General features: G+C 29.8%; 2 protein-coding genes across 20 annotated transcripts in view; one reads left to right on the top strand and one right to left on the bottom strand.

Annotated features, from left to right (window-relative positions):
- The window catches only part of LOC145969911 (protein borderless), a 218,603-nt gene extending 199,472 nt beyond the window's left edge, over positions 1 to 19,131 (top strand). For 4 of the 5 annotated variants that reach the window (XM_083096243.1, XM_083096241.1, XM_083096240.1 and 1 more), the window contains one exon: positions 1,518 to 5,413. In XM_083096243.1, the coding sequence (XP_082952369.1) occupies positions 1,518 to 1,618 (101 nt within the window). In that variant the 3' untranslated portion in view covers positions 1,619 to 5,413. Of the gene's footprint in view, positions 1 to 1,517; positions 5,414 to 18,883 lie in introns of those variants that run through there. The other variant, XM_083096242.1, reaches the window with a different exon arrangement.
- Positions 19,132 to 20,926: 1,795 nt separating this feature from the next.
- The window catches only part of LOC145969851 (zwei Ig domain protein zig-8), a 109,822-nt gene continuing 106,707 nt past the window's right edge, over positions 20,927 to 24,041 (bottom strand). For all 15 annotated transcript variants that reach the window (XM_083096143.1, XM_083096148.1, XM_083096132.1 and 12 more), the window contains one exon: positions 20,927 to 21,769. In XM_083096143.1, coding sequence (XP_082952269.1) covers positions 21,633 to 21,769 — 137 coding nt within the window. In that variant the 3' untranslated portion in view covers positions 20,927 to 21,632. The remainder of the gene's footprint in view (positions 21,770 to 24,041) is intronic.

The raw sequence follows: 24,041 nt of genomic DNA, 5'->3' as shown, positions 1-24,041 counted from the left end.
CCGCCGATGTGCTGCCGTCAACGTTTCGAGTGTCGCGGACCGGTGTCATTTTTCGATAACGGGTCAGGTAAACGCGGTATAACGGTTATATAACTCCGTCAAATGAGATTTTCAATTTGCTCGTAAATTGCGGCCTTTCCGGCGGGACCGGCAAGCGACTGGTTACCACGATGCGGGACCGCCGTTATGTTCCTACCGCCGGACCCGTGATTATCTTTATTGCCATTGAATGTGTGTGCGTGTACGTGTGAGTGTGCGTACGTGTGCGTGTGTGTTTTGTGCGCAACGGCGATATCGCAGGCCGTCGCCATGAAGCGAGAAATTGCTGTTTCGCCCCCGAATGCGGTGCCTGCCGTAGTTGCAGTTATTGCCGAACAGAGCGATATTTCGTTTGCAATTCGTGCTATGGCACGTTTTACACCCTGCTAGAACGCACATTGGGCAAACATTGCGTCAAACGCATTATTCCTTTTTTTTTCCCCGAACCTTATAATGAAACGTATAAAAGTTGGTCAACTTTATAAATTTAATTAGAAATCTACATGTGCAGGTAAAAGTAACAATGAAAAATGTATAATAAAATACATTTCAATTTATATTAAAGATTAAATATTTGGAAATTGCAAGAAACATTTATAAAGAATAATTAAAACTAACAATTACCATCTTGTTAAGAAATTTTGTAACAATATGTATGAAAAGATAATATGTAGCCAATGTAATTGAATCATTAATCAATCAACGCATTCCTTATTGTAATGTACATGTTATTTGTTATTGTATGTTATTTGCAATCATTTCTGAGGAAAAATAAAGAATTTATTTTATTGCATTTCCCATTTTCCTGATTTTCCGGTTATTTCACGCAGAACCTAGGTTGTGAGATTGTCATTAGGCTGGAAAGTTTCTGCTTAGCGTTTAACGTGTTATACGAACGATTAACCTACATTGCGAATCTAATTAGAGCTGCGCAATTAAACTCTTGCGTTATGCACCTACCTGAGATAATATTCAATGTAACGAGTCTGTGACGTAGTTTATTTAAAATTAGTTATTGGGATAATAAGAGAAATTTGCTTTAACTTTTGCCAATTTTCTATATATACTGCTCCCACAATGAACAACTATCAAACTATCCATTATTAGGTGCAGGTAAATGTGACAAATAACAGTACATTAATAAAGTTTGCGCTAAGATTCACGTTTATTGATTTCTTCTCTATTAAATATTATATCTCGATTATTATCTTTTAATGAAACATTTAATAAATTGCGTCATTCCATCTATAAAATCAAATAAATAATTAAATAGATAAATATAAATAGATAAATCAAATAGATAAATAAAATCAAAATAGATAAATATACGAATCAAAAAATCAAGATTTAAAAAAAATAGAAATACAGAAAAGTGCAAATATCCCTTTTCAATAACGTAAATTAAAACAAAATAATTAATGTAGGGAAATTGAAGGCAGAGCTGGTCTAAAGATACGGTTTGCACATTTCTGTTGTAGGTGAACATCCAGCGGCGATGCAACATGGCGGTAGCTGCGGCGTGGCCCCGACTATTTTGCTCGCTAGCATCACTCTCATAGTCGCGAATCTGCTAAGGTGAGCAGCCGTGTCGTGAATCGCGCATCTTAAACGAGAGAGAAAAAGAAAAGAAGTGTCAAACGCGTCGGGACGGTCGCGACAATATCGAAAGTAAACGAGTGGCGGTCGTGAAAAAAACGAAAAAACGACGGTCGTGAAACGGAAAAATCGGATAAATCGCTTTTAATTCACTCGTCGCTATTACGTGCTACCCGTATCCGATTCGTCGAGTGCTCGGAAGTGACGAATGAAAGAACAATACGGACAATGTGCAGCGGACCAGAGTTCTGTGTAAGGGGCGCATTGGCGGACAATCTACGTTTTTAACACGTACGTTTTTAATACGAAAACCTATCTTAGACTGTCCCTTCTTTTGTATGAAATCGTCGTGTTAAATGCGAAAAGTGTGCACAGAAGACCATCCTCGATTGCATATTAATGGCGCTGCGATTGATCTTACGCCAGAAGAAGTCTCTCGCACTTGTGCTTTTTATTAAATCGACATGTGGCTCAACGAATATGCGTGGATTCCCTATAGTGATGAAAAAAACTACTCATCTCGTGCGAGAGCAGTTAGAATTTGTATTTTAATTAATTTAATAAGGGCCTCGTAGAGAATATTCCACATCGATCGATAAAGTCGTAATGTGCTCGACACAGAATAAGATCTGTCGCGATTTCCAACGTTTTCAAATCGAGTATCGATGGCTGGATCCGTTCGATGGCTATGAGATAATTATTACATAAATTAAAGTTTATAATCTAACGATTGTCAACTACTTGCGTAATAATTATCAGATAGTTAAAGCTCTCTTGTACATAAAATAATTAATGAACGTATAGGATTTACCGCGACCTTGTTGTATAGTACAATGCACGTGCGAGAGTCGTCACGTGACCAACCATCATTTTCCGTCGCGCGTTTGATCTGGGCATATTGTATATATATTTTTTATTAATTCTAGTACATAATGTAAAAATTTTTAAGGAACTTTTAACTTATCTTCTAACTTATCTTCTTAGGCACAATTCAATCTCGATTCATGCTAGAAATGGCTTTTTGATTTATACATGCTTATGTATTTTTGCCCAGATTCAATTTACTTACATTTATGTTAAATTAATATAATATTACTAAAAAACAATATTAAGATCGTGTTTGATTTGCAAATATGATGCCATTTCTAATGTTATTACTTTAAATATAACGGTAAGAATAATTTATCGCAAAATTAAATTTGAATTTACGGTAACATTATATGAGAAATTGAAAATTTGTATAAGAAAATATTTTATTCTCGTGGTAAAATTTTAATTAATTAATGCAATTAAAATTGTTTATGGAAATTAAAGTTTATTAAAATTAAAGTTTTTATGGAATTTACGTTTCAAATAGATATTTAACATTATGAAAAATTTGTGACAACCTAATCTTTGCTTCAAAATATATTTAAGAAAAAGTAATATGCGAAGATATAATATACGAAAAAATTTTTATCTTAAAAAAATGAGAGAGAGAGGATTAATGCGCGCGCGCATTACGTTTTAAAACAATTAGTTCCAACATTTTTAGTCGAAGACGTAAGACGTCGTCGCAAGCAAAAATTAATTCTTAAAAATTTATGAAATATTATTACAAAGAATTTATAAAAATATGATTGTTGTCAAATAATAATTGTTTCAACATTAAGAGAATGTTAACAGTATACGCGGTTATCTCATAAAAGAATGAGCGAATTACGAAAACTGATCGTCTTAGTAATGGTAGTAGATAGGTTCACTCTCGATATGTTTCTGTTTGTTTATTGTAGCAGAAATTTTAAATATTAATAAATGACTCGTATGATTGATGCGTATCTTATTTTGTCGCGCAATAATTAAAATACCACAGTTTATTCTTGATGTGTTTATTCATCGATCATATATTATTTCATTTGCAATAATTTTTTCGAGTTCCGAGAATATCAAAGTAATTTTTTTGAAAATCAAAACGCGTCAAAAAATAAATTCTCCGATCAATCAAAATATAATCAAATTGATATCGATCGAATATCAATGGATAATGGACATTACATTTTTAAAGCATATTAAAAAACACGGAGCTCGTGTATAGATAAGAGAGTATGAAGTACATACATATATTTAAATAGATCAGTAATAAGTATTCGCATTATGTATCATGATAATATTACGTCGATATACGGAAAGTATAATTCGAGAGATCAAAATGTAAGTATAAAAGAAACAATTTCTTTTGCACAACTAATAAAATTTTTTAATAAAATTTCTCTTGCAAAAATAATAAAAAGTTGCCTTTATGAGCTCATTTAAGTTTTTCAAAATATTGTTACATTATATTTGCGCGGAATTAATTTATTATATGTTAACATCTATTAAAATCTATTCAAAGCATTTGGATTAAAAAATATAAAACTCTTTAGATGTTTTTATACAATTTATTTATATATTTACCGTATGAGGAAATTTATTAATTTGTTAAGTGTCTAAATTTTTCTTTTTAAGAAAATTATACTGGTGATTTACTAGTTGTTGCATTTTAAGTAAATTATAAGTCTGCATATAATTGACATAATTCCATACTGTTAAAACTTCACTTTTCATTAACTTGATCATAACTTTGTTCATTAATATGAAATTATATAGTAATCGGTCTTTTTTTATTTTTTTTAAATGTCAACCTGATTGCATATTTCCGTTAAATTGCTAAAAATAAATGCTTAATTATTCATTCCTCCATTTATTTTACTAAATCAATTAAATTTTGATTATCTAAGCTATAATAGTTAAGTATCTTTTAATGACTTGCTCAATTAATTTCTTCCAATTCAAACCATCTTCTCCGAGAAGAAAAAAATACGAGAGAGAAAGCAAGACCCTAGATCTGATCATTAAATAATCCCGTGTACGTAATATAGGATATAGCGATAAATCAATAGATAGTAGATTTATTACAAAATATTGTAACACGAGTAAAGAAATATATCATAATAATTAACATGTTAAGATGCGATTTTTAGAATAGATTTTTTATAACGTCATAGCTCGAAAAAATACAAGATAAGATCTACCAATCATTGGAAATTATCCATCACTTCTGAAACTTCAGAAAAACTGGAGAAAAAATATCGCGGTGCTATCATTTTTTATATAATTTATATCAAAATTTATATTGATATATTAACTAAATAAACAAATTCAATTACCAAATTGATATGTACTCTGAACAAAAACTGCGTATCATACTATAGTGCGAAGAGACTAATTTGGAGTGCAATCATATAAAAAGTGATCAAGTGAAAAGTGAAAAATTTCATTTTTTTATAAATTGAAAGGTCGAATTTCATGAATAAAAAAAAGTATCTTCACACATCGAGCGATTGCTGTGTGTAAAGCACATATTTAATAAAACTTAATTCAATAAAAAAAATTTTATTTGCGATATTTCGATCGTTTTTCGAAAGATTTGCGTTGTAACTTTTCGTAGCGAAAAAATATGCGGCTCAATTGTAAGGTTTAATGATAATATTCCTGCGCGTAAAAAATGATCAAACAGAAAAATATCGAGAGATACCTATTTGTGAACTAGATAATCGACATCCGCGATTCGCATACTTACGGAGAGTGTTGCACATTATATAGATAAGAAATTAGACTGCATTGTACATACAATTCATAATCGATAATATATTACGTTATAGAAGAACTTAAGCATGAATCAAAAAAGGACAAGATGAAAAACGCACGAAAATGCGATATAGAATATTATATTGTAAAAATACCCATCGACGTGGATACTGTTTCAATAAATGTAATAATGATATAAGAAACAGACTTTTTCTACTTGCTCCTCCTATTAGATATTTTTTTGTCAAGCGTATATATTTTTCTTTATACATAAATAACAGTAATATTGCTAATTTTTAAAGTTTCGTCCGATTTTGCTACATTTTTTTAATAGTTGATATGATTTTAATATTTTAGAAACCATGATGTTTAAATCTTCTATTGACTACGAAAGAGACATAAAGACTAGAGAACAATTTAAATTTCACGCTTGAATAAAAGGAATAAAGCACGAAAAAGACATATAGTTGGAAATAATAGACTTGTCAACCACAGATAAATTTTCCAAAATTTAATTTCTCTTTGCAGAAATTGTTAATTTAAATTGTGGAATTCTTATATTTAGTTTAACTTTTACCTTATTAGATTATGTATTATATAAAATATTGTGCAGTGTTGATGATATACAGAAGTATTTATTTAAAGAATACGTCGTTTTTTAATTAGACACGAATACGGTTGATTTCAATTGATACGCGAATCATATATTTTCTTTTTATATATCGCATGTATGCAGTGCGTTCCAGTTTTATGCATGAAAAATAGTAGGTGGGAAAATACGCACATGCTATTAACGTGAAACATGCGTGGTAAGCGTCCCTTATTTATACGTACGCTGCTGCTTTTCGAAATTCAGAAATTAAACAGAAATTTAAAAATGTACAGAAATATTTATAATAAAGCTGCAGCTTTTTCTCTTAATTTTATTAATAATTTTAATGGTGCGTGTGAAGTTGACGTGTTAGCTCATTTTGTAAAAATTCATAATTAAATAATTAAGAATATTGGTTTAATTTTAAATAGATTCATAGTTCTTGATAGTTAAACAAATGACCATTAGAACAAAAAAAAATTCGTCAGACGAAACTGAAACATCAAGTATTCCAAGCATCACTTTGTTCTGCGAAATTTTTCTTATCATTTTTCATCAGATCCTCAAAGATTTCTAGTTCCATGTAAGTTAGAAAAAGTTCTATCTTTTTAGAAGTAAAAAAACATTCATTAAAATATAATAATTACGAACAAAGGCAAATATGTGTCTAAGTGAGATGATAATTGATTTTGAAGAATTCTACCCTTTACAAAACAATTTTCTTATATTTCAGAATGATTCATATTTATGAATTTTTTGGCAAGTTTCATTCATTAGCAATGATTGAAAAAAAATCTTTAAAAAATATGCAAAAATATGTTTAATATTACACGAAAACTGATAGAGAATAAATAGAATTCTTCAAAATTAATTAACGTTTTGTCTTCGTTACATGTAATACAGCGGTAATTATATTATTTTTTAATTAATATTTTTTAATTATCAAGAATTATAAAATTATTAAAAATATAGAAAATATACCAAATCTCTTAATAATTTATAATTTATAATTTATTATATTTTTATAAAATAATGCGCCATAGTTTCACACATACTTTAATGAATTAATTTTTTAAACCAAATTATGATTCTAATGTAATATCAGAAATTAAATTAAGACAAATTAAAATAAAAACGATGAACTATTTCAATTCTCTTCAAATTATATTAAAACATTGTATTTAAACATTAATTTTTCTTGCTGCTCAATATCATTAATATAACAATTTATATAAATAACACAAAAAATTACTATTAAATATTTTATTTAAAACATAAATAAATTAGATTATTTATATTTTTATATTGTTAGATGCATGCATGTGCATTATAACTTTATATAATTCTATTTTATACAATTAATATAATTAATATATTATATATAATTGATATATTAATTCTTTCTAGATATTTAAAAAATAAATTATATTTTTATTATTTTTTAATCAATTCATTTTATGTTTCATAATTCATTTTCTATTTTTATTTATTTTTTAATCATATAATATATAATTGTTACTACATTAAAAAATATATCATTGCGTTATATTTAATGGATATTATTTTTTAATGGATGCGGCCGGAACGCGAAATTGCAAGTATCGAACAGCCATCGAGCGACTTCCGGACGTTCGAAGGCAGTGAATTCGTGTATTGTCCCGCAATTTTTCTTATCCGTCGCACGTGTGCAATGTTTTGCACTGGATAGTGGCAGGCGAACAGAACGCGCAGGAAAACTGCAGCACAATTAAACGCGATACGCGCGGTAAGCTCCGGCCATCTACTACGTGTACCCGGCTGTTTCCAACTTCGCTACCGCGACAATTAACGAACGAACGCAACGGATCAGGCGAGCTGTCGCGCAATTCGTGCTGCGATTGCTTCGGTCAGCGTCAGAACAAAATGAGAATATGAGAATTTTCGAAATCGAATCAACGAGACACAATGGCAGTCACATGCATGAATAAAAATCGAAATCGGTGAAGAAGGAAAATGATGCTTGATAAAAGAACTATTTTTGAGAAAAGAACTTAAGAGAACATTCGATGTGCGGTCATTGCCTTCTTTTTTGCAAGTTATATATGTATGATTCTATATATATGTATATAGAAACGATTCTATAGATACATAAATAATATATATAAACGATTCTATAGATATGGAATATCTTAAAATTTGCTAAATAAAATATTATAAAAAATTAAAATTAAAATATTATTTCTTTTAAGCAATATATATATGTACGTATATATGTATAATTTTTTATAAAATAAGTTCTTATAAAAATGCAGTAAATAGAAATCTCATTTTTGCATAAATCAAATAAAATAAATAAGTATAATTTTTAAATGTTTAAAAATATTTTACGGACATCTCTAAAAATATTAATTAATATAAATATTTTATTATAAATATTTTGAATATTTCAAGATAAAAATCTATATACATATATACTATACATATGGAATAATTTAAATTAAACCACTATATATCGTGGAGGTAAAAATAAATATGGAATTTTACAAGTAAAAAATAATAAATTAAATTAATTATAAGTCACTCACCTTGCATTTGCTCCATCATCGCCTTAAGGCCTTCCTTTCTTTTTTTTCATTGATTTTCTGCTGCTCCTTTAGCACTCACTCACGAGAACATTATCACAATTGTCCGATATTTTACATAACGGTCGAATCCGAATTAATCATATGTAATACATATTATATTGATATGAGAAAAAATCCGCTCAGCACTCGAGAATTATTCAGCTATATGAACGTGCCACTCACGATATTATTGTTAACAAAATTAATAATGGTCTTATTTATTTACTAATAAAACGATGTAACGATGTTATGACGTCACTTGATTTAAAATTGATCTGTATCATATCTGTGATATTAAATGACAGCAAACTACGAAAAAAATAATATTGGCTACGTCTTAATATCGCGAAATAATATGTGAATTGAGTTAATGAGTAGTTAAGATGCAATAGAGATCGCCAGATAATTGAAAATTGATATATTGTAAGTACATATATACACATAATATATATATTTCCAACCTGTAAATGTTGCGAAATATATATACATATTATTAAAGAATAGTTAAAGATATTATATTACTTTAGCTATCGTCGTGATTATTACATTTATCGCAGAAGTTAACCAATTCTATAAACTATTGAAATGAGGATTGATCGCGTTTCAAATGGTAACAATACGACGTACGCGAAACGACTGACGCCGCTACCTGAATACTCGAATCTCGAAACTCACCGCGCGAATGACAACAAGGTTACGAATATAAACAACAGCGTGCGCGATACACTACGAAATTCGGCGTTCGTATATTTTGTTAAATATTATTATCTTACAGTTTGAAAGTGTGTATATGTGTGTAATATGTTTACAAAAATTTAATTAATCTCTTGATTATGAAAGAGTTAAATCAATTGAAATATATATATAATTAAAGATATTATGCTTTTTTATTGTTTCAATTAGTCATTGATATTTATTTATCACCGGAGTTAATCAATTCTATGAACTTATAATAGCTTCTTTGGCTTCTAATATTTATAAATTGAAAAAATTAAAGATTGAACGCATTTCGAACGATAACATTTATGTCATACTTAAGTCTCACTGCACGAAAAGATCGACTGTACTTATAAAAAGTTATCTTGTAAACTGAATATAATGTATTTAAAAATTAGAATTAATCACACATCAATCACACATAAATTAATTTCACACATATGTACACATATTATATATGTATATATATTAAGACTATGTATATTTTTTTTCAGAAACTATGCAGTTTTATTAACTCTCAGTCTATTTCAATAATGTGCTTGTAAAAAAAAACTTTTATGAAACATAAAAGTCGTGTGAAATTTTTTTCCTGAAGCTATTTTAGCTAGTTTACAGCTAAAATTTTAGCATATTTGCTTTTGATACAAAAACAGTATTTTTCACCATGTGTTTTTATTTCCCGCATTTATAGTGTCCCATAAAGGTGTACAAAGGCATGCATCATCATAACCCACACATGCAAGAATAAACGGTTTTTCCTGACAAAGACAAACTATCCGGGTGCATTACCGCGGAAAGAACAAGGACACGTAACGGCGGATTCGCGTTTCTTCTTTGGCAATGCACCATTGCAGTTCGTCTATGTCGGGGCGAGCTTTTACGTCGGCATTGACACGAGATTGCGCGGCGGCAGCTAATTTCCGGGGTGCAACGTGTGCAAAAAAATTATTCTGCCAATAAAAACTTTACCATCTTGCATCGGTTAACGTGCAATTCAATTTCATTGTAACGAATAACCCGGGCCTTCCACGTCTGGCTGACCTCTCGCAATCGTGCGCAAAAAGCCGGATCGGGACTCTCGACTATCGAAAAACAATTAAACGGATAAAATATCGACAAACACAGTTCGATAGACGGTTGATATTTTATCAGCTGTTCGGCCAACTCGTCGGCATCTTGTTGGGCGTAAATGTATATATACTACGAGGATTGTGCTCTGAGGGTGAACCCGATCAAATCAAGAAGTCATTATTTTCTCGTGATTGTCGTCACATACTCTTAATCATGACGACTGAATCGGCTTCATTTATTTCAAAGAACTAGACTGCAATATAATACACAATCTTTGTAATTATGAATAGATTAATATGATGAATTAATTGAATCTCACAGAAAGATATCAATAATAAAATATGATATATCAAAGAGTTTGATTTAGTTGTTAACTAGAAGTACACATAAACTTTATTAAGTATAATATTGTAATTGTTTTACAATACAATATATTATTTTTACAAAAAGTTAACGATGTAAAGAAAAGTGTCATAAGCAAATTCAAGAAATGAAACTAAAACTCTGGTTTTTTAAATAACTTATAACTTACTTTCTTATTGCTTTGTAAAAAATATTTGTCAAATTATTTTTAAAAAAGGAAAAAATTAAATAATATATATATTTTACAAATATAAATTATTAATCAACGATAATTATTTCTATTATCACATTGATTGAGATTCTTTGATAAAATTGAGATACTTGTAAACATTAGTGTACACATCAGATATGCTCAAAGCGGCAAGGCCGAAGAGACAACTCCAACCATTTCACCATCGACAACAAGTGAACCATCGCTGTTACTTTAAAGTACATGGGATTACTTTAAATTACATGTATGACAGAGCGTATAAATGATAAAATAGCGCATCATAATAATTAGAATATTTAATGTCGCAATGATTTTACACAACTGCTTTTCTAAAATAAAAAAATTAAGAGATACTCACTCAGTAAGCACCTTTTCCGATCTTTTCCAGCGTACACATTTGATTTACATTGCTTGGATTTTTGTAATCCTGCAAACAACACTCTTAGCTCAAGACATTCAAGCTAAACCATCCAAGTATCTCTGAGAATAATATTTATTTTTGTTCTTCCCCATCCACTCACGATGCCGCGATTGATACTAATGTAATTTTTATTTGCTAAAGAAATCGGACTTTGGACATCGTTTGATTCGATCGGTTTTTTCAACTATATAAAAAAACACTCGGAAAATTGAAATATAGAATAATGAAAAAAATAAACGCAAAATTTTATTTTTTATAAGTTTTTCTTATGTTACACTTAACGAGTTTGATAAATTTACGGTAATTACAGCGATATTATCCCTTCAGTCATTTTTTCACCGATACATTCTAGATGTTTTTGTCATTTGATGTCATGTTTCTTGCTACCTATTCTCGTATTATTCTCGTATTATTGGTTCCACTTATTGTTAGAATCAATAATCTGTAAATTAAATAATTTAATGAGCTGAGAGAAAGGATTAAAATGAAAAAATATTAACATAAAAGTAAATATAATTGAGAAAAACAATATATATGAATGAATAAGAGGCAGATGGTAAAAATAATACCTATTATATAAATGTATATCAAATATGATCATATCATGTGCCATAATATAATGCTTTATTGTCTGCTTTTAGTCGAAAAATATGCTGTATATTCAATTAATTCATTAATTAAATATAGCCTTGGGTATATTTGATATAATTAGAAAAACTAAACAACTAAAAAATCAGGTATCGAATATCAGAATAATAGTCGGAACATCAGAATATCCAAATATCAGAATAATAACTATTGAAAATCTATTTGCATAAATACTGTAGTAAGTAAACATATAATACAGATATAATTTTCCGAATAAAAGGAATAAAAGTTTGCAAATACAAAAATTCAAATAGAATTAAAAATTAAAAATTTATTAAATTAATTATAGAATTTATAAAATTTTTCTCTCTGCATTATTTCTATTTAACGAAATTGATAAAATATTAAAATTCTGGGACAGAGAATTACTTTTTAAAAAAATAATCAAAGAAACATTTTTAGTAATAAAAAAAGTTTTAATCTAATTCTGAGAAAGGAATTTCGAACAAACAGAGTAGATTTGATTTTTTTACTAAAATTGCAGCCCATAGTAAGATTAGATATATCGGAAATTCGATTAAATAAAGTCACTCAATAGAAAGTTGATTTCAATTAATTGAAAACCTTCTCAAGATATTGATTTTGAAAAAAATAATGAGATATTATATACAAAATTAGACAAACTAATATTCGCATATATAATACAAAAAATGCTTAACTTATATTAACAATACTAGTAATAACTAAAAAAGAATCTTTAGAAGTTAAAATGTTAAACCTGCATAAAAGGGGACCCTGCTCGTATACCCTGACATGTGTTGTCAAGGTCATCCTCCTGAGTAACATTTCAAAGGTTTTAGCCGTCGGTCGTTGTTTATTAAAAAGTTATAGACAAAAAAGTTTTATGAATTTCACATAATTTTCGGACACCATACACAATAATGGATCTAGATTTTAATAAAATAAAGTGTTATAGATACAACATACATTGTACACCACCCCTGAGTCCACCCCTTTCAAGGATCCTCCATGGCAATCAGCATTGCATCCATCGAGCAAGATACCAACATCACTCTGGAGTCGCATATTACTGTGTTGAAAAGCAGCATTAGGTGTGATAGCTCAGTGGTTTAAAGCAATTGCCCGGAAAGCGAAAGACTCGGGTTCGATTCTCGATCCAGCCACTTGCACCTCACATATTTTTCTAGTTCACGAATATTGTTTTCTAACAATTATTCGTTGGGCTGTGTGAATGTTCTCTCCACAAGATATGCGTCGATGCCGTTGCCACGGATGACGTATAGACACGTCTGACCTCTAAATTTAGGACGTTAAATTATTTATTAGTATTTCTATTATTGAATATATGATTAGGTTTTTATTTAATGTTTGCTTCACGCTTTCTGTTTCTTTTTTTTCTAAAACATAGAAAAAAATACATAGAATATAATCTTCTATGAATAAACTGTAGATAATAATAATGTGTAGCTAATAATTTGTAAAAATATTTTTGTGCACATTAATAATTTATATATATCTTCTCTACATATTATTAATTAATCATAATAAAAATATATAGTAATGCCCAATTCTCGAATTATAATCTTTATTATTAATGAAACTATATATATACTTCTTAATATAAAATTGTTATATACCATATCATTCGTAAAAATTGTCTACGCAACGAGTAGCAGTGAGACTGTGCAATATTACTAATGGTGCAAATATGCTCGCCTTAAGATTAAAGGAATATTTGATACTTAAATTGATTAATTATAGTTATGTTATCGCCGACGATTCGTTTAGCCTCATTGCAGCAAAATTCTATAAGTAAAAATTAAGATCAAAATTATTTATTATTTTAAAAAGTCTGAAAAAATGTTTTATTCGATGAGAGAAATAAATAAAAAATATTTAAAAAGTACGGCACATGAATCTATATTATTATAAAATATATATTAAACTTTGTTGGAGAGATTTTATTTTACTAAACTTGACACAAAGATATATTCACAAATTTCTTTCACAAATATATGATTTGTGTGTTTGTCAATGATTGAATTTTGTATACTTACGTTGGACGATGACGCTGACAGTGACGAGAATAGCTAACTTGATCAACTTCACCGTCACAAATCAAATCCAGATCGAATTATGAACTGGATAGTGGAGAAATCACTCAACCGTTTTCTTTTATGTTCAATTTCGTATCTGCGTTCAGCCTCGTATAATAGCCGTTCTTGTTTGTACATTATATTGGACTGCAAGCGTATTATGCATTTTATTCATCCAATTGTTAATGAAACACATCTGCAGCTTTCAGAAATCTCAAAGCAAATATAAAAAAGAGTAAAGTGATAAATTATAATATAATATTATTCATAAGTATTTTCACCAATTTACAACAAAGCGTTTTTTATATTTATTTAAAAAATAATTGTATAACGCAATTATTTTATAGAAAAAAGTAAAAAGAAGCAATAATTAGAAAATTAGAATTATAAATATATCGCTTATGTGCACGACCAATGTGATTCTATCAAAGTGTTACTTCTTGTAATAAGAAACATGACACACATACACACATCAATATAAATTATCTCATTTATATTTATATTATCTAATTTTAAAAATATATATTATCATTATATATATATATACACACACACACACACACACACACACACACAAATGTATTTTTTGTTATTTCAGCTTTATAGCAGAAAAATACGACATGCATTGACAACGATTCATTATTAATATATATAAACGAAACAAATTAAATTGATATTTGTCTTTGATATGAGTCTAGATATTTCAACTATAAAATGATGCAATAGCGATTGTATTGCATTATTTATGAGATTTGTCGCAAGAAAAATAACATTTCTATTTTTATAAATTTATAAAAGTGACAAACAATTAGATGGATTCGTTATTCAAATAAAATGCATTATTCAAACAAAATTAATTTCAATTGATTGTAATAAATATCATCGATGTATATTAGTCTATGTATATATCAAATTAGAATCTCTCTATCTAACATATAGGTCAAAGTGCTTCCAACAAAATGCAAATTTAAGCAAATTCTAATGTAAATTTGTTGCAACCGTATACTATTAAAATATGCATATATTTTAATCAAATTTCTACCGATAGTCGTGATTGATCAATTTATTTATAATCGCCAAATCATTTTGATGGATTCAATTGCACAAACAGCGTGTGTTATACTAATGTATTTTTTGTAACAAAAATAAAATTACAGGTTTTAACTAAAGATATTTTATGTATAATACTTATCTACATACATAATTTTTATTCGTAACAATATTTGTAATAGTTAATAGTAATCAATTAACTATAACAATTATTACAAATGATAAATAGTATATATTGATAAATAATCGATACACAAAGTAAATATCGATACGATATTTTGAAATATTGAAATATCGATATAATATTTTAATGGAAGATTTTGTATAAAAATATTTTAATTGTCTTAAATGAAGCTTCTTAAAATTGAAAGACAAAGATTTTGAAGTAATTAATAATGCATTCACGTATTGCAATGCAATAATGAAAAATACGTGAATACATAAAATATTTCTCTGGCACCACAGGTGAATATGACTACCACACTCTACTGCCGATGTCTTTATATTATCACGTCCTAATTTGACGGGATCGATATCCGGCTTAATTGCATGGTATAGAATTGCGAACCACGCTGTTTCGTAATGATAAATTTGCGCAATATTCATTAAATAATTGCTTATCGATTTTTTAACATTCATAAATACAAATTTCTTAAATTTCACGTTACAAAAGATAATATTTTCACGAAATAATATAAAAATTATGCAAATACCTGGATCATAAAATCTTAGTGCTTTTATCTTTGGTTTGACATATTAATCTTTTATTCACATTAATGTAGATCATTTTTTGTAATGCACACGTTTTGAATAAATAATTTATTTCGTTTATAACTTATTCATCTGAAAAAGCATTCCAAATCTTATTAATATAATTCTATACTGTAAAAATAAATATGAAATGTCTACATTCTCATAAAATTAATGACATTAATTTTATAATATACACATACATGTTTATGATAGAAATCTACCATGCAATATGAATTATTATATGCGTATTATATATGAATTTTATATTCCATTTAACAATGTTGGCTGCTTAATTTTATCGCGCTGGATAGTGAAACAGAAAACTTATCTTCATTTAACCTTTGGCATATATCTCGTAAATGCACTCAGTAGCTTGGTAAAGTGATCGTTGGTGTATGAAGAACGTGTAATCTGTAAAAATTTCCCCATTAACCCATTAATGTCGCCGTTAGCAATTTAATTTGTTGCAGCACTTTACGTACAAGATTATATGTATATATGTACGTGTATAATACTTAATGGTAATATAGCACAGCATTATAAAAGTGCTTAACTCTACGCAAATATTAATAAATTTAAATTTACTCAAGTCGAAAATCTTTAATAAAACTAACATTAAATCTCACTACGTATTAATTATTGCAAATTCAACTCTTAATTAAATTAATTAAATTATTTCATTTAAAGTAAAAATTCAAAGATGCATTATAACGTAGCAAAACTCACATCATATTGCCGTAATTTGTGAAAATTCGTGTTTCCAGTTCAACTGTATCTCTCGCGATAAACTTGACATTCGTAAACATTTTAACTGGTTCAGCTCTTTCCGTGGCAATTTGCGTGAAAAGGCACGTTGAAAGCGAGGTTGCGCGCCCTATTGGGAAGGTACATTCGTTTGGCTGGCCGTTGTTTATTTGAAGCAACAAAGTTGAATTGCCCGTTAACAAAGCAAGATCGCAAACACTTTTTACAGTAAAGCGGCCCCTTTTTTGTTTGAGTCACGCGCAGAGGCGGATCTGCGAAAATTAGCCGCCGTTTGTCTATCCGGCTATCGAGATCTCTCGACAACGTACGCGTATCTATCCACATGGAAATGAAGCAAATTTTGAAAAAAAAAGAAGAGAAAATAGCAATTCACTTGTATACATATCTCTCAAATCATCTCTTGTATCCAAAAAGATAAATTGCATTAAATCAGCGTGAAAAAATATATAAAGCCAAGCGGAATAAAACTGTCATGTGCAAAATTCTATACGCGTTTTGCCATATTGAGAGAGTGTTCAATTTAACATGTTTCACTCTGAAATTCCGCATTATTATGCGTTTCAGTATGATATTGTGAATTTAGCGTCAGCGCTCGCAGGAATTGAACGTATCAATATGTTTTGTGGTTAGTAGTTCTTCATGCAATCTGATTAATTTGTGTATGTGTGTATGTATACGTGTGTGTATGTTAATGCATGAGCAGAAAATATAGTATCTCGTTCTAATTTTGGCCTTATAAATATTCAATCTTTTTAGCATCTTCACTATTTTATTAGAACTATATTTTGTATTTTTATCTGCAATATATAAAATTTGTTTATTATTAAAATTATAATTTATATATTTAATCTGTTATTTATAATATATATTTATATATATTTAATATGTTATTTAGATCTGTTATTATTAATTTAATCTGTTATTTGTTGCACATTTAATTAATTATTTTCTCGTTAAAATAAGCTTCATTTTATATTTTTTATTTTATATTTTACTTTATATTTTTATATGTTACAATTATCGTTCAAGGCTATATTTGCAATTGTTACTTGAATCTTATTTTTAGAAACTCATGAAGCAAGATGCTTGATAAACTTGTCCTGATACGCAGACGGTTCAATAGTTCGAACATAGTTCAATTGAAATTGAGTTCACGAGGTAGACGAAATAGTAACGCGCAATAGCTGCTCGTGCGAAACCTCAAAAGTCACGTATTGAATCATGTGTGATTCAAGGCTATGTCACTCAAGATTGGCTTCACCCGAGTTTCTCTGCTGTATCGTGGTTGCAAATATGACGTCATGAGAATTCTAAATTGTGTGTATGTGTGACTCTCAAGTTATATTGAATCATATCACGTTTCAAGACTAGCCTCAGCTAAATTTATAAGCAAGAACGCGGTAATAAATACGGCTTTAGGCAATTACTTTATAAGAGATAAATAATTATATTTTATAATAAGATAATAATTATATATATTTTATAATAAGATAATAATTATATCTTATAATAAGATAATAATTATATATATTTTATCAATAATTATATTTCATAAAAGATAAATAATTATATTTTATAATAAGATGTATATATTATACATACATGTATATATAATAATCTGCTAATGATTCAATATTTTTCGAAATATTTAATAAAAAACGATCAAGTCACAAGAGTCGCACACATGGAGAACAATCACGATCGAGCTGATCTTTAATTTGAGCGCAGGTGAAAGACGGGAAAGTGGAAGATACGTGAAATTTATCGTTGGTGAACGGTGCCCACTAACGAATGTGTCCCAGAGGGATAGAACGGGTGGACAATGCAGTTTTCCAATTTTCATCCCCCCACTCTTAACGGGCATTCGAGTCCGTGTTCGACCTGGCCAGCTAGTTCCCCGCGCGTGCTCTCATCCTTTATCATCCGCTACCCGAACAATCATAAAGCATGTTGATTCACGGTCCGCCGTAAATTTAGTGTTATTTTATTCTTGCTTTAACGTCGCTTAAGCGGCACTTTTAACGATTCCCGACGCGTCGCTCGAATTGCATCGTTAGACGGAGAGAAATCGTCGCACTATTTTTCTGCAATTGTCCATCGTGTAACCAGAAATAAACGTTGATATTCGCTAATTTAATTGCACATCAAACAAATTATTTAATTTAACGATTTCGGATTTTAAGGGAATCTGGACGCAGATTACGCAGTTTGAGAATCTTTTAAGGAGACAATTACGTAAATCATCACTGCAAAATGTCAGAATTTTTATGACACGTAAATGCTATAATTTGAACCTAAATACACAGCTGTCGGACGTTATGTTGAGTCGACCGAGTTTTACACTTCGTATCATTTCTACTGCGGAGTGACAGTTATATATGATTACACCAGGAGAAAAGCTGAACTGGTATTCGTTCCGGCGACGGTGAGCAAGTAGGAGGGATGGTTGAGACAGGACGACAGGAGCCTCGCGTCCGGGAAGAGTTACCACCATTGCTACTAGTGCTCCTGTCCGAACTTGAAAAATAATTCAACACGAAGTAATGTCCTGAATATAAAATGCGCATAGGGCGCGTCAATTTCAACACAGGTATATAAGTCTGGACGGGAAACACGGTTATCGCATTTTTATTTATGTAGGTTCGATACAGTTTGTAAATTTGAGTTTACAATTATGTTTATATGACGTTTATAGCACTTAAGAGAAACAAACTAAAACTAAAAATAAATTCAAATTTTGAGAAAATATATAATAAAAGATATTAAAAAAAGTATGTTGTTATTTAATTCATTTACATTAATTAGATTATTTTTCTTATATTTCTTGAATTTTGTAATATATTCAAATTAGACGACGTACAATTTTAAGAATATTTTACAGTTATAATAAAATTAAATATTATTTTTGTTAATTACCAAATTTGCAATATACATAAGAGAGTAATATTCAGTAGCAAAAAGCACGCTATCACATTCAGTAGTAAAAGAAGCGTTAGGTGCGGCGTGAAATTCAGTAGTATGTAAATGGCGCGTTCTTCTTTTATAGCATTCATAGATACTATTTAATTAAATAATAAAATTGTTAGACACTAGTATCAGATTAAGCATAAAATGTAACTGACTTTTCAACTTTTTCCACAATAAATATTTATAAAATTTATAACGATTTTTGTCATATATAAAATAAAACATTTAGAAAATATATATATAAAATTGCACACATCGAATTTCGATCACGATTAGTCGTCGCGTATAAAAGATAGTGCAACTCTATATGTTTTATATATGTCGTAACAAGCACTAAAAAAGTTATATGGTTAATGTATTCGTCGTCCCGTTACTTCAATCGATCCTATTCCTCCCGATGATTCATTTTTATGATCAAATATATAATCTCTCGCAAGCCTGTCACTGATTTTTTGTCCATCTTATTTATAATTAATAACATATCAAATTATACATATCGTGCCGCAAGAAGACTAACGGCGTAGTAGAATTGCGAATTTAGAGAGAATTATGTCTTCAGAATTCGCGATGCGTGACAAGAGAAATTGCCATTCGTTATACATATATGTTCCTGAATTTGACAAATTCGAGTACGCGATATGATTTTCTTTTACATATCGGAATAAGCATGAATAAGTAAACGACTTATTTGGTATTTATAGGGAAGACTGACGCATAATTCAACAGCGATTATGTAATTTGAATTTAGTCCATGCAATACAAGCCAAATAAAAATTGATTATATGTAATATATGTATTATTCGCATCAAAATCTTATATAAAAGATTCCATATTAAAAAAGTAATTTCACAATAATATTAGAAATATTTATAAATAAAATCATCAGTATATTAAATCATATTTTGAATCATAGAATGTTTTTAGCAGAAAAAATGTATATTATCTAATTTCTTTTTATAATAAATTTTTACCATGTATTAAATGTGTATTGCACATTCACTCATGCAGTATTTTCGAAAAAGATTATTTTTATCTCTTGTATATAATTTTCTTTCTGAAAAAAATAAAGATTAAAATAATATTAATAAATTAAAATAATAAAAATAAAGATTAAAATAGTAATAAAAAAATTAACATATTAAAATCAATACATACCTTTTCTGCCATCATGATAATCTGAGGAGAGTCTCCCTGTGATGTTAAATATTTATACATTAAGAGACATTAACACGGAATAAGAGTGTAACACACATTGTTGACATGCTTATTCATTAAAATTTCATGAAATTCATGACATATTCTCCGTGTCCCTTTGAACGAAAGGATGTAGCACGATATCAAATTACCTTCGCATCCTTTGGCGTTGCGCGGTCGCTGTAATCCCATTGACTTTAAGAAACATGCTCTCAAAGAAACGCCGTGAATTGCGAGGGCGAAAAGAACGTTCCAGAACATTGAGATCAAATGGAGTATATCGCAAGTCATTTAATGAATTATTTGCGCGCAAACCTAAATTTATGGGACAGTACACGAGGAATTTTGTGCAAGGATATTTTTTTTCTTTATTTCCATCACCATTCGTATTAAATTCCCACAAATTTTTCGTCGTCGCTTTAAATGCAATCGAAGAATAGATATAAATTGATTGTATTTTTATTAAGCATAGAGAAGTTGAGGTCTTAAAACACAATCTACGAGGAAGACTGTGATGCGTTTATTTATTTTTTTTACACTATTTCAATTCTTCGATCGCATTATGCTAACAAGTTATGTTATTTAATTGCTAATCTACGATTAATTATTAACTTACGATTATAATATAACTTATCAATTTAACCATAAATTTTTGCTGTTATCGTATGTGTGAGTTCACGATTCTCTCCGATATGATTTATGTAACATTTTTATGAAATTTCCCGAATCAAGCTTTATAATTATCCGCGATTATGTAGAATATATAAGTAACTTTTATCATAATTTTTGGATCGCATCCATCTCTTTTTGCGCCAATCTCTATTTCATGAATTAATAATTACTTTCACGGAGCACATTATCATGTCATACATTTTTAAAATCTACAAATATATCTTACGATTTGAATCGGCTCACATTTTAGGTACATTTTAGCATTGGAAACAGCAAGAAATAAGCGTGAAATACTGTCGAGTGTGTGCTAGAGCAAGAAAGTTTGGCTGTTGCGCGCGAGTATTAGAAGCCACGAAAACGGAAGCAGAAGTCCGGGCCAGTGCCTGACGTTACTTCCGGAAGAGACGTATCCGGCGTCACGTTGCATGGCTTCCGTGCGTTCTCCTGTAACAGAAAAGTAAAAAAAAAGGAGAGCCGAGTCTGTGTCAGCGCTACACTCGTCAGCGATTCTCGTATCGCTCTCGTAATCATGATATGAATATTTACGACTACAATATCGAATTAACGCGGTTTCACGCGACATCATCTAATGAGTGTCATGTCAGTAAGAACGCTTCACACGAGCGGACATTGAAAAATTGCTGTATTAGGATATTGAATCTGTATATCGCGCTCACGCTGGAAATCTTGATACTTTTTGAGAATAATGACACTACCCACACTCGTAAATCAATGTCACTCCAAGATTACAGGATTATAGGTTTCCCCGTGTTACAAGGCATCCATTAATTATCGCGTTGTTTGAGGGATGTCGATACGCATTTTTCCGTGTTATTTCTTCATTCTCCGCTAGTTAAACTTGACATAATATTGCGAAGATCGATTCAACAGCGTTATGTACTAATTACATGTACAATATGTAGATGTAATTTAAAAATGTAATTAACACAAAATTTTTATAAAACATATTTTAATCGATAAAGATTTTTATATTTTATATTTTTCACATATTTTAATCTCTCATATGTTGAATTGCAAAAATAACGATATTGTGATTTATTATTGATATATTATTATGATATATTATTTATTTTCGTTTCGAAATAAACTAAATCGCACTTGAAATTTGTACATCCACATTTAAAGCAGTCAGTCCAAATTGTATGTGACAGTTTTACTCCAAAACACTTGCAAATAGTCTGATATCTGACATCTGCATATTACCTCAAAAATATCGACGACGTGTTCACAAACTCCCCGCATATTGTACGATGTAAATGATACATAGCCGATGCTAAAGAACATGCTTCGCACATATGGCGCCTAGCACGTGTAGACGCATTCAGCTGTGCTTACACGAGGGCGGTTAGTTTTGCCAAGATTCAATCCGCAATATTTCCAGCAAGACGCCAACGGCAATGACCGTACATCCCGGGAAGTTTAAAAGAGTCGTAAATATTTCAATCGAGCTGCCATCGCGAACATAAATTACTCTGGCATTGGCAAAGCGGCGCGAATAAAGGGAAACGTTTCGCGCTTTGATCTCGCGTGGATCCATTTTCGAATTCGTTTTTTCATTTACACATCGAAGCCGATGTCTATACCCGATCGTGTCGCCGGCCGATGTAGAAAGTAGTTAAAGTCTTAATGAGACGAGGAAACCTTAATTCCCAACCATTGCTGGCCCTTTGAAGCTTAGATTCCAATCGTGCCTTCATCCCTACAGTTCTTTACGACCATTAACGTGCGCGAAAACGAGAGCTGAACTTTACAGAGAAGCTGCTAACAGGGGTACTTTATTTTCTGAAATTACGCTTTTAACGACTTCTTCTCCGATTACGCAGCGTTGATCCTTTAATGGTAAGAACATCTTGCGGTGCACGAATAAGCTCACTGTGTTGCTTTCTGATCTTCAAGAGAAGGAAAATATTTATAATTTTAAGCGTATCGTATAATAAGAAATTATTACAAATTATTAAATGATATCAAATTTTATAAAGACAATTTAAAAACATTTTGTTTAAAAAATACTCTTTCATCAATATTATTGTAGGATAACTTGATTAGAATGATGATAATAATAATGGACCGTACGAGGAAGTCATACAAAAGCGTGATCTCTTCTCGATGAATCGCGCCCCTTCAGTAGACATGAAATTATCGATCGATCGTATAAACATGTGATCAATATTACATCAATATTCCAACCAATATTTGAATTCATGCACGTGTGCCGACTAATTTCAAATTAATTATTAGTTTCGCGATATACGTGTGCGAAGTAACAATATATTACAAGATGTAAATTCAATTCTTGATTGCCAAATCAACTCATTACTATGAATTTATTTATTTCTGCGAAGAATATGATTTCTCTTGTACAATATATTATTGAAATCTGAACTCTTGTACAATATATTATTGAAATATACCGTCCACATGCCAAATTAGTTTAATATTGTCTCGCATGAATATTTTATTAAATCTGTATATCTACATGTATTTTCAAAATTCAACGTGTCAACATTTGCTACTGGCAACCTGTTGAAAATCTCGTGTCTCGTCTCTTGCGTCATTATGTTAAAATGCCCGTAGTTTGCGCGATAAAGGGATAATTATCGATACGCGTGGCGTAGAATTCGATGAGGATCGATAACGATCGGCTGCACTGTATCTCTAGAATCCAGGCGACAATATGCTGCTCAAGCATGCCTGC

The sequence above is a fragment of the Camponotus vicinus genome, unplaced genomic scaffold, assembly GCF_025532165.1.
Source record: "Camponotus vicinus isolate PSW18456_S1 unplaced genomic scaffold, iyCamVici1.0 SCAF_4, whole genome shotgun sequence".
NCBI classification, from domain to species: Eukaryota; Metazoa; Arthropoda; class Insecta; order Hymenoptera; family Formicidae; genus Camponotus; species Camponotus vicinus.
Note: the sequence above shows the minus strand (reverse complement) of the source record. Positions and strands in the feature narration are given on the sequence as shown.